This window comes from Fistularia commersonii, chromosome 15 (assembly GCF_037954325.1).
Source record: "Fistularia commersonii isolate RoL2024-O1a breed Wild chromosome 15, RoL_Fcom_v1.0, whole genome shotgun sequence".
Taxonomy (NCBI): Eukaryota; Metazoa; Chordata; class Actinopteri; order Syngnathiformes; family Fistulariidae; genus Fistularia; species Fistularia commersonii.
Genome location: NC_141298.1, coordinates 634,523 through 647,222, shown reverse-complemented (window position 1 = coordinate 647,222; position 12,700 = coordinate 634,523). Strand labels below are relative to the sequence as shown.

At 37.5% G+C, this 12,700-nt stretch overlaps 1 protein-coding gene across 5 annotated transcripts in view; it reads left to right on the top strand.

The window, feature by feature from the left end:
* Nucleotides 1-12,252, top strand: part of hecw1a (HECT, C2 and WW domain containing E3 ubiquitin protein ligase 1a) — an 88,025-nt gene extending 75,773 nt beyond the window's left edge. For all 5 annotated transcript variants that reach the window (XM_086160322.1, XM_086160321.1, XM_086160323.1 and 2 more), the window contains 4 exons: nt 62-208; nt 591-705; nt 4,817-5,015; nt 5,695-12,252. In XM_086160322.1, coding sequence (XP_086016448.1) covers nt 62-208; nt 591-705; nt 4,817-5,015; nt 5,695-5,806 — 573 coding nt within the window. In that variant the 3' untranslated portion in view covers nt 5,807-12,252. The remainder of the gene's footprint in view (nt 1-61; nt 209-590; nt 706-4,816; nt 5,016-5,694) is intronic.
* Nucleotides 12,253-12,700: the final 448 nt, after the last annotated feature.

The window sequence follows — 12,700 nt, the reverse complement described above, 5'->3', positions numbered from 1 at the left end:
GTGTAGTGAAAGCACTAACCACTGTTTCGCCCACCAACTCTTCACTGTTGACTGTTGCTAGGTGACAGAGCGGGAACTGAAATCAGGCGGCTCCAATCTTCAAGTAACTGAGAAGAACAAAAAGGATTACATTGAGCGAATGGCCAAGTGGAGAGTGGAGAGAGGCGTGGTACAGCAGACCGAGGCACTGGTCAGAGGCTTCTATGAGGTAAATGCAACATTCTTCGTGGCAAGTGTACTTGAATTTCTTCACTTGGCGTGAACTGAAGAAGCCTCTCAGATGAAGAGTGAAAAGTCTTTAACAAGAATTTACCATGACTTGGATGATGATTCTTCTTCTTCTCGTTATAATAATAATAATAATTATTATTGTTATTATAGGGCATGTGGCTAATATTAGTCTTCTGTCTGCTGCAGCTTGACATGCATTTTCAATGGGATGCTTGCAAACATGGAAAAGCAAGAGTATTCCATGCAGTCATTAAATGATCACAACCCCTCAAGAATGTACATCATAATACCACCTTGTGGCATATCATACCAAAAATGTGGATGTACTTGTGGCAGTAACCTGTGAACTTCTATACTAGGTGGTGGACTCTAGGCTGGTTTCAGTGTTTGATGCAAGAGAACTGGAGCTGGTTATAGCTGGTACAGTGGAGATTGACCTGAATGACTGGAGGAGCAACACAGAGTACAGAGGAGGTGAGTGTTGTGCAAAACTTCATTTTGTAACTGGATTTTTATCTCAACTTAAACTCACCATTTGTTGAATTTTGTTTTTTAAATGTTTGATAAAATTGTTCAATAGATTTACATAGAATATCTGACAAAATGTGCCTCCATATTTATAAAAATCATTTACAAATATGAGCAAGAAAATGTATAAAATCAGTTAAACATTTGCCTCACAAGTGACCAATAAAAAAAAACAATGAATATCTTTACATTATAAAGAAAAAAAAAAAGGGAAAAAAGCTCCAAGGGACACATTTATCCAGGTTTGGGAACTAGTCTCAAGCCTGGAAAAATTCAGAGGGTTGTCTGCAGAAGGGCATCCAATGTAAAACCTATGCTACACATGCACATCAAACAGATGACTTTAATACTGGATCTGGTGAGTACCATGTTAACAATAACCACCAGTGGTGCTGAAAGCCTGCAGGGTACCGGTGGAAATTGGGCTACTGTGGGTTGGAGAAGGAAAGGAGAACAGTATATCCATAGTCAGATAGAGAAGAGGAGAGGCAACAATCAACCACTGAGAGTAAGGACTTTAAATGTTCTGACTATGACAGGAAAAGCTGGCGTTGGATGACATGATGCAGAAGAGACAGATGGATATATAATTGTGTTTGAGCTTTTCTACCTTCCCAACTGGTCTCCTGAACAAAGTTGAGAGGCAGAATTTAATGATGGGAAGACAAATGGAGTAGGAGTTTTCATAAAGGAGTAGTTTGTTTGTGATGTTCTGGAGGTGAAAAGAATGTTTCAGAATTATGAGTCTGAAACTGGAAATTGAATGTTACATTGAGTGAAGAGCCTGAAATAAGAAATTGAAGATGTGATGTTCAGTTTTGTTCTTGGTTATGTATCCCAGTTAGGATATAAGTTACGAGAAAAGGGGAAATTCTAGAGTGAGTTTGCTGTAGTGATGCAGAATATCCCCCAAGGTGAGAGAGTGATAATTTGAGCAGGCCATCAATGGACATGTTGCAGCAGGCTACAAACGTAATGAAGAAGTGACTGGAGGGTTTGGTATACAGGATAGGAACACAGAGGGACAGCTGGTGGTAGACGTAGTAAAGAGGATGGAAATGGCTTTTTCCAGAAGAGACAGGAACATAGGATAACTTTTAACAGCAGAGGTAGGGACACACAGGTAAACTATATTTTGTCTAAATGATGTCTTCTGAAGGTGATAAGGGACAGCAAATTAGTGATGGGTGAGGGTGTAACCATACATAAGATTGTGGTTTGTAGGATGACTCTAGTGGCAAGGAAGATGAGCTGATGATGGAAGCTGAAAAAGGAAGAGTATCAAGTGGTTTTCAGGAAGGGGTTTCAGAGTTAGGAGGAGCGCCCATTACGGGATAACTTGCCATTCAGAGGTGGAATGGCATGTAGGAGCATATACAGAGAAAAGGGCTTGCAAAGAAAAAGGGGAACAGTATTTGGACTAAAGAGAGCAGCCAGGAGTACAGGAAGCTGCAGCGTAAGGTAAGTAGGCATATAGATTTGGCCAATGCCAATCAAAGGGCACACGATGACCTTTATTATTGGTTGGACAGAAAGGATGGGCAGAAATTCATTTATACAGGTAAGCAAAACAGAAAGATAGAGATTGGAAGGACATGCTGCAGGTTACACCACTTATAGAGAGGGATAGAGAGGGAGATGCATTGAAATTTGCCAGAAGTGTGATGGGAAGCAAGAAAAGCACTTTGAAGAACTGATTATTGAGCAGACCATAGAGTAAAAGAGATGACCTCCATTAAATAGCTCATTTGTTAAGGTAAAGTGAGGAGGGCATTGAAAATTAAAAAGAATGGAAAGGCATTTAGTACAGATATACCTGTGGAGACATGGAATTGTCGAAGAGATGTACCTGTAGAGTTTTTGCCTAGATCGATCAAGGGGGTGGATCATTTGGAGTCAGAGGATGCCTGAGGATTAGAGAGGTATGCTTGTCAAGATTTTTAAAAACAAGAAAGAATTAGCCCTAACCCTAACCCAGAGTTGTGGTAACTACATGTGAATTAATGTTAATCAGTCATACAATAAAATTATGGGAAAGAGTAGTGGTAGCAAGACTGAGGGTAGAGGTGAGCATTTGTGACCAGCGGTGTGATTTCATGCAAAGAAAGAACCCTATAGATGAACTGTTTTCTTTGAGAGTGCTGATGGGGAAGAACTGTGAAGATGTTGTGTACTGTAGCTGTGACAGAGCAGCCGAAGGTTAAGGTGCAACTGCATGAGAGATCAGTTTTGGGGCTTGTCTTGTTTGCTATGGTGATGGACAAGCTGGCTGATGAGGTTATAGAAGAAAGACCATGGACTATGAGGTTTGCTGAGAACATTGTGATTTTTAGTGAGAGCAGGGAGAAAATCTAGAGAGGTTGAGGTATGCTCTGGAAAGGAAAGGGAGGAAGATAAGCAGCAAGACAGAATACATGTGTGTGTGAATGAGAGGGACCCATTAGTATGGTGAGGTTACAGGGAGTTAGAGATGTGTCAGCTGGATCATTTTAAGTAGTTTGGGTCAACAGTCTAGAGCAATTAAAGTGTGGAAAAGATGTGAAGAAAAGTGGGCAAGCACGTTGAGAAAGGTGGAGAAGTGTCTGGTGTGATGTGCAGTTAGATAGTATCAGACAAAATGTGTCTGATGATCTGGTTCCAGTGTTTGATTTTTCCAGGTGGCTTGGAGGGTGCACATAATCTGATCTGTGTATGCTGATCTATCTTGGGATGGATCCCAATGTAGCATTGTATCTTGACAAAAGATTGTACATAAGGCCCCATCCACTGATCACAGACTTTTTCTTTTTCCATTTTCCGTTCCGAAGACATCTTCTTTGACTCTTCTCTTAAACTATCTGGTTTCTCCGGACAGAATGTGGACATTGCTCTTCTTAAAAAGAGTGTCCCTTCCTTGGGCCTTCAGGTATAGATGGACTCCAAAGTCCTTTCCTGAAGTAGTGGCTCTCCTGTTTTGAGCCGTCCGTTTGTGCAGAGGTTGTTTTGTCTCCTCCATGTAGATGCAACCACAATCCTCAGTGTAGGGGACCGCATTCACCACATTTTCATTGTTGTGCCTGAGTGATTATTCCGAGTGATACCCCAGTCTTTGCCTCAGGCTGATGTGGAGTTTGAGGTGTACTGGTATTTAGTGTTTACCGAAAATCTTCATGAGTTTTCTTACAAGCCCTTTCTCAGAAAAAGCCCTATCTACACCCTCCAAACCACCCGGATCCAACACCAGAACCAAACCCCAGTAACTACAGCCTGAGCCTCAGTCCAATGTTATTAAAAGGTTTCTCTCTGTTGTTTCACATTCTGATGACACACCATTCGTACAACAACCCCCTTCAACCTAGTTTCTTCACAACAGCTCTTCCTTTTGCATAACAAGCCAGCGTTACTTGGCATCATAACGAGAGGTGAAATGTCTTCAAGGGAAGAACAGTTCAGTTGCTATGAGAAGAAGATTTTGACAAGAATTTATCCCAAAAAAAATGAAAGAAAAGGTGTATGAGATGGTGGTAAGACCTGAAATGTTCTATGGTTCTAGGGACAAGAAGCAGAGCTGGAGGTAGCCAAGATGAAAATGTTGAGATTCTCTTGGGAACTCTTTAGGTGTGTCTGACAGACATGTCAGATGTTCTGGAGATAAAGTCACAGAGGCTAGACTGAGATGGTTTGGACATGTGCAGAGGATAGTCAATGTCTTGGTAGAGGGATGCTGCGGCTGGAACTGCCAGGTAACCACAGAAGGGATTTATGGATTGATTGAAAGATGACAATAAGCTAGTTGGTGTGAGTGAAGAGGATGCAGGGATTAGGGTTAGTTGGAGGCAGATAATATGCTATGGAGACCCCTGAAGGGAGCAACCGAAAGGTAAAGAGGAAGAAATGTGGGGAAAATTAAGTAAAAGTGTATCTAAAAAGTATGCATATCATTCTATTTAGTTCCTTAAAAGAGCTCCTTGAATCAGCACATCAATTTTCGGTCTGCTGCCTCATATAGCTTTATACTTCGCGGCAAAGATCCTGCACCCTACACCAGATATACCTTGCCCTGTCTGTTGGTCACCAGGTTACCATGATGGTCACATTGTGATGCGCTGGTTCTGGGCTGCTGTGGAACGCTTCAACAACGAGCAGCGTCTTCGACTGCTGCAGTTTGTCACTGGGACTTCCAGTGTGCCCTATGAAGGCTTTGCTGCTCTGCGGGGGTCTAATGGCCTCCGACGCTTCTGCATTGAGAAGTGGGGCAAAGTTACTTCTCTCCCCAGGTATCTAACTCTGATGACCTCACAAAAAAGTTTGCATTACTCTGATGAAAACACTAGCAGCCTCTAAGACACAGCAAAACTCTTTTAAAAAGAACAGTACTGATTAGATAATTTATATCTATACCATATGTTACCTATCAGAAATATTTAAATCCCCAGGTTTATCTTTTGGCAGGTCTGACCATATTCTAAATCTTTAAGACCTTTTGCTATCAATAACTTTATACTGTCTGGCCTTTGTAATTACTACCTACAGATAAGTACAAATAGACTTTTGAGCGTCAGTTTTCTAAATATTTATGAAATGAGCAAAATATTATAAATGCCATATATTCTTGCCAGAAGTGTCAACCAAACTCACAAACTTCCAAAAATGTTGCAATTTTAATGAAAATTAAAGGAATACCTTTCAGACCAAATGAAAATATTTCATGACATTAAAGCCATTGTTTGAAATTATAAACATTTATGTCAGTGATCAATTTAAGAATGTGACATTTTAATGACAGGCTAAATTGCACATCATTGTTGGTCCCCAGTTATGATGGTATGAATCTTATATGTAACTAATATAGATACATTGGTGTTAAAATGGCTCTTTAGAGGATGAAAATCATGATATTCCACCATCAGCCTTCTTTTAGAACTCCATACTCATCTGTTGCTTTTTCTCTGTCAGGGCTCATACCTGTTTTAACCGCCTGGACCTTCCCCCATATCCTTCATACACCATGCTGAGTGAGAAACTACTGACTGCTGTGGAGGAAACAAGTACATTTGGCCTGGAATGAGACAGAAAAGCTTTCAACAGATCACGCTTCCATTCCGACAGCGACTCAACCATCTGAAAGAAGTTTTTTTTTTTTTTTTTGGTGTATATGGGCTTAGCATTTTCTATTCCTGATTTGTGCAGATTTGTTGTACAAATATGTAGGTCATAAGGATACATGTAAATCACTGTTGTATAACTTTGTGATGGTGTTACATCGCTCTCTTTATGAAAGGACCCAGCATTAAATAGAACACAGAAGAATGACAGAGATACTCACAGCAATAGAAGATAGAATGGGACACGGGACAGTGCAAACACATTAAAAACTACATTAAATGTATAGAATTTAGGTAATTTAAATGTGCAGACATTCCGGCGTTGTATTTTGTAGACGTCTTGTTACAGTTGTGTTGAAAATTTAATTTCACAGAATACTCCAGCTCTATTAATATATTATGAACACAAAGTTGAATGACACTTCAGGACAGACACCTGAAAAACTATGATATAAATAGGATGAGATAATCATACCCCTTACTACAGTATTTGAAAAAAGAGGTATTGTGATTGATTTAGTGAATCAGCTTGCAAGTGTGGCTAAACAGCCTACCTTGTTAAAGTAAATTCACCTAATATGTTTTGCATACTACTGCAATACAGACCCATAAAGGCTGACATGGCTCAGAGCATCACCTTGGCAACAAAAAACAAAAGAGAAACCAGATGAAAGGCTTTGAATCAGAATCAGAAATACTTCATTAATATTAGAGTAAATAGAGTAGAAATAGCAAGCTTTTATAGGGCATAGAACAAAAAATACTTATAAATCACATATTTGAATTTTATAATCATTTATTTTTCACCTATGCGGTTTTTCAAGTTGAATTAAATAAAATGGAACTGCAGATATATATCTTATATTTACATACTATAATTGTGATAATATAATGTGTGTAATTATCTCCAATTGGCTCAAACTGAAAGCAGATTCTGGGAAACAACAACAACAATTGTGCTCGCAGGTAATTTGCAGGTTTTACACATTTAGACAAAAGCCATAAATACTAATTTATGATTAATGTTGTGATTATGTATTCAGAGTGCCAGCTATGGTAGCATGGGGGGGCATGGATGTTATGGGAAATATTTAAGGAAAAACAATCATGGGATAAGTGTGCATATTTTGACGCCAAGAATCAGTGTAATCAGTATTAAAATCAAAGTCAAATCAATAATAATAATGGTGCAAAGATACAATGTTGAACTGTAGTTGATAACTAATCTGATGAGTTTGGCAATTTATATTACCTAGAATCTAGACTCCTAGAATCATGATTGCCTTCATATTTTTCCTCATCAAGTAACAGCAGAGAAAATGTTAATACCTGATGCATAAACTAAAGGGGTTCTATTAAGAAGCTAAAGTGCAGTGTCCACAGTGGATGGTAAACAGGATTTTCATTAAATCAAAGCTTGGCAAGGCACTGTCTACTTCTATAAAGAGCAGTATATTACATCTGTACAAATGGTTCAATGTTCTTCATTCATGCATTGATGTGTTTTGGGTAAAACACAGATAATACATCCAAAGATAACCTCCATTTGTCTTTTTGAAAGCAGGTGCACCATCTTTACTTTAAATCATCAAACGTGTATCATGGAGTTTGTCCCTTAAACCATTTCGTCCAGAGCAGAAGTATTATGTTTGTTTATTGATTGTTTTTGTTGTTGTTTTAATTGAACTGTGTTTAAGATAGAAGTTCACAGGAATTTAGTGGAATACACCACATGCAAAAAGATGCATCTGTAAATTTGCTAAACTACCAACTGGATCTATGTCACCGAAAAAAGCCCGCAGCACAGGATTGAAAGTAACAATACAACTTGTGCACCCCGATGGCCAGTTATGCACTGAGATGAATCATGTCCCTTGCGCCTATACATTGTAATACATTGTATTTATTTCTTTATTTATTTATTTGTTTGTTTGTTTGTTTGTTTATTGAAAATGACCATTCACGGCTCACATGCACTACCTTCAGGTTCTGTAAGTGTGTGTGCATCCTACACATTGGAATTCACAAGTAAAAAGCTTACAAAAAGACTTATTGTTCCTCATCAAAATTCTTGAGGAAATAACAGGATTGTTGTAATGAAATATATGTACCTAACTTAACCAATCTACTGTGAATATAGCAAGCTGTTGTGCAAGCCGTTAGGTAAACTATTAATGTTTTCAAATACTCTTGTGATGTCAGGAAGTGTGGAAGGAGGAAACTGGTAAACTAAGCTTACTGAACTGCATTCACTTCATGCACAATGTAGTGGAGGTTAAGCCTGGTCCACATACCAGACTGGCTTTTTACCATTTAACTTATTGCTTTTCATTTTGGTAACCATAGCAACAGGTTAACACAAAGACATGTCTTCATGTCTGGGGAGACAAAACTCAGCACAAATAATTTGTGGAACCATCTTTAGAAAGTAAAAAATCTGTCAAGGCTGGTTTGTAAAGGTTTATAGAGGTGATTGTTGAGCGTGTGTGTGTCTTTGATCATGAGAGAGAGCATATATAAGTGTGTATGTATATATGTGTATGTTTATATGTATGTAGATACATATGTATATTTCTTTTTTTAATGTGCAAATAAACACGTAGTAAGGGAATGAAACATAATCTGCTCTACAGTACAGTATAAAACTTTTCTGCACTGTCTAAAGGCACTGAATTGTTGCACCAGAATATAATAATATGCTCATAGATTCTCCTCTATGTTGGACACATGCACTTCACTACTCTTCAAGACAACCCATAGGAGCTACTTTCCGGCATATTTTTTCCAGCACTAAAAGTATGAGCAATTACAAGTAACAAATGGTCAGGACCCTGTCAAAACACACATAACTATGCGTGCCCTGCATTGGGTCAGAATGGCATTAATACAGTGGCAATAGTCATGAACTTCCAAGATTTTAACCTTTCCACCATGTGACACTCAGTCATCTACGTACATCTATAGATGGAGGTTAATGCAAATGTCTTATCATACTTAATGACTGAAAACACATGCAATGATACTTAACAAAGGACTCTCTTTGTGTGTCACCTGTCATTACGGTGTTTTATTCAACATGTCACTACAATGTCTACCAAATTTAATATTCATTTCAATACCTGTGATAGCTGTCCTCAGTGATAGTAGGGAGAAAAATACATAGGTTGCCACAAAAGACTATGTTGTTATTGTCTAGTTACAATTTGCTATTTTCGAACCGCAGTTTCTGCAAAATAAAAATAAAAAAACATTTTACTATCAATGTTAAAGCCATTTATTGTAAAATCACAGCGTGGTTAACACTGGCTGTGGCCCATAGTACATGTACAGTATAGCTTAGATGTAACTGTAATCCTTGAATGGGCATGATATATCGTATGCAATAAAGGATACAACTACTATATACTACTTCCATCCTACTGATGTGATGGGGCCTCCCTGGCTGTTTTTAAGCTGCAATACTTTGAAAACTAAGATGTCACATCCCATTTGACATAATATCCATTAAACTCAATTCAAGGGCTGCAGAGATTCATTATGAGGAGGCTGGAGAAAATTAGAAAGCTTGGAGTTATTAGTATTCAAGTCTTCCATGAATGAACATACTTGCCAATGACTGTGAACTGAAATTCACACTTATGCCATCTCTCCAGACATACTGACACTCAAAAAAAGGTAGTGGCACAAAGGTGCATCCAGGTTTCCATGAGCCACAAAACCTCATTGGATTTGCTTCATGAGCTGATCCTGGCCTTTTGATACAAACTTGTAATGTGTCCAGGGGAGGCTTGGATGAAGTAGTGTAATATATGCAACTCTGAAGACCTTTATTCAAATCTGTTCACTCGCCATATTTGCCATATTTCTTCAGTGACTGTCAGCAATTTATAGTCAGATCTTTTTCTCATCTCTGGTAATCCAGCACTGAAACTGCACACAAGCTTTGTAAATGGTTTGTAAGTGATTTCCAGGAATGTCACATAAAGAAGGCATTGTTATTTTCAGTACAGTTTTAAATTTGTTATTGTTTTTTGTTTTTTTCTGAGGAGTTTTTATTCTGAGGCCCATTTACATCCAATATACTTCATCCGTCTTTACCCGATAATTTGCCAGGTATTGAAAAAAGCGCGAGTTAAACACGACAAAGCAGGAGTGCATTCAAATGCAAAGGAAAGCGTTTGACTTGTTTTTTCCTTAAAAACTGGTATGAATATACCCATTCTACTTTTTAAAAGAATGGCATAATCTCAGATTCATAACTGCAAAGTCCTTACAGTAGAAATTACAATGGATGCGCACAGATGGATGTACAACTGCAATGATACTAACGGTTTTTGTGCTGATTACAGGTAAATTAATCTGAAAAAACATATTTGTTGTTTAGAACATTTTTACTCAAAAGAAATTGGCTCAGAATCTAAAGTCCCAACTAGAGCCAAAAGTATGCAGTTTGCTTGTGCAATTTATTGCAATTGGCTCGTATTGATGATCCTTAATTACACTGTTTCAAAAGTATTCGAAATGGGGACTTTTATGATTTTTTTTTTTTTTTTAAGAATGCAGTTCCTCTTGTCGGAGAAGGGATATGTGCTCTGTGGTCTGCATGACTTGGAGAGCAACATGAGTTACTGTGAAAAAAATACCGGCACATAGACCATTACATAAAAATGACTCATATGTTTGTAGTAGTAGTAGTATGTAGCATACTTTCATGTTCTGTGCCTGGCAGATGTTGCTTCGTGCAAATTTGATTGAACACTAACCCTAGTTTTCAAAATCAAAGAGTTAAAGTCAGCCTTTTATTGACCCTCAACAAAATCAGTAGTTCACACATCAATACTTTACACAGTATCACTGAAGATGAGTGTGGGCAACGTTTAGTGATGGGCGCAGGGAAGTCCCTGTACATGGAGTATAGGGTTGCTTTTTCCTTTTTATTTATTTTTTGTCTAGAAATGAGAAAGCATGCATATAGTAGTGGTGTTTCACACACACAAACATTAGTCTTTGCCCCAGGAGAGGTTTATTTGATTAATGTTTAAGTCCGGTAAACAACCATCTCATATTTTCCCTATGTAAAGTAGTTTTGATCCCACATAAAGTTTGATACAATGCTACAATATTTTCCAAGCTTAACCTTTATTTGTGTTCATCCCAATCAGATCTTAATGTACTGACACAGAAATTGTAATTTTACAACAGTGGATGTCATATGAGAAAGTTCTATATGACAATAATATTCCAATAATTCCATAAAAAAGCTCCATAAACTTCAAGACAGCATTCAATATCAACATTCACATTACACTGTACCAGGATTTTTCTGTTTTCACAATGATAGAAATGCTTTTGCTATATTTCTATTGACATTGATTCCATATAACTATCGTAACAATTTAATGCTGTCATGACAGCATATTTGAAGAAATGGTTCAGCCTAATTATTGCTGCTATATGCAGACAATGTACAGTTACGCTATGAAAAAATGTTGGCATTGGACATATCAAATTTTATCTAACCGGCTGGATTAATTGCATGTGGCGACAAAATAAAGACAGGTAACCCTTGAAATGAAAGTTGGATTTGAAAAGGGCTTAAACATTTAGCGAACCAACATGGAGCCCTCTGCCTTTGTTACTGAGACAAGTTCCTGATGTTCAAAGACAGAGGTCTCAAAGTCAAGTTGCTGATAAATACTCATGCTGGCCCAGGGTTACAGGCCTCAGATTTAAGACTGCTTTCACAAAATGTCCTTTCAATTACCATAGTATGATTACATCCTGCACAGGCAATTTGATACACAGCAGTTGTCCTTTTAAGTCCCAAGGCCTCATCCACACCCAAACTCTAATAGTTCCAGCCTTGATTTTTTTTTGGTCATATTCATATTTCTTTGCAATGCTAAATATATTTGTCTCCATTTATAAGTAGAGGAATTGCTGAAGCTTTCCTTGAATGTTTTAACATTTATTTCTGTTTTTTAAGGGTGTGATTAAAATATATCATTCTGTTGGACTTCTATTTAATGCCTTTGCATTTTGATATTTATGTACTTTTTTATCTGCTGAGCTTGTTGGTTATCTGTTACAGTGTGCAACCTTTGTATTTTTATTCCATTCACCACATGTTATCACTTTTTTGCAGTCACTATCAGTCGCAATAGTGCCATTATAGGATTTCTGTCTGTGTAGCCAGTTATATTATCCTTTGGCAGAAATGACATTCATGCATGTAATTTGTTGTAAGTAAACACATTGTATATCTTGAACACAGAGTAAACCTGCTTTCAATGTCCAGGTCTAACATGACTATGTACATAGAAATGTTAACCTTGAAAATAAGCTTTTAGAAAAATCATTTGAGAAGTCTCCACATTTGTACAAAAATAAAGATGTGATAAGTAGAGATGATCAGGTATTTGTTTATTTTGAAATACTTGTTTATTTTTTACTAAAGCGACTAGTCGATGACTGAAATAATTAAAGCAACTTTGATGGAAATTAATACATTATTACAGTATGCTCAGTTTTTTGTAAAAATGCAACTCTGGTGAAAAAAGGTTGCAAATACTGTCTGTGCAATCACAATACACCATATCACTCTCTGGAAAAGTTAATGAGTACTTCACCTTTGTTAGCGGCAGTGAAGTGCGGTGAGATTCATGGCTGGTGAAGCACTGACGTCATCACAGTCAGATTTACAGACATATGAGCCCTACAGAGTAACTTATTCACAATTTTATTGGCAGCAGTTGACGTGTTTTGTTTAAAATATCATATAAGCATTCTTTACATATACAAACTGTAGCATAAAAAAGCACATGTAAAAAAACATTATTATCTCTTACCTTTACTTA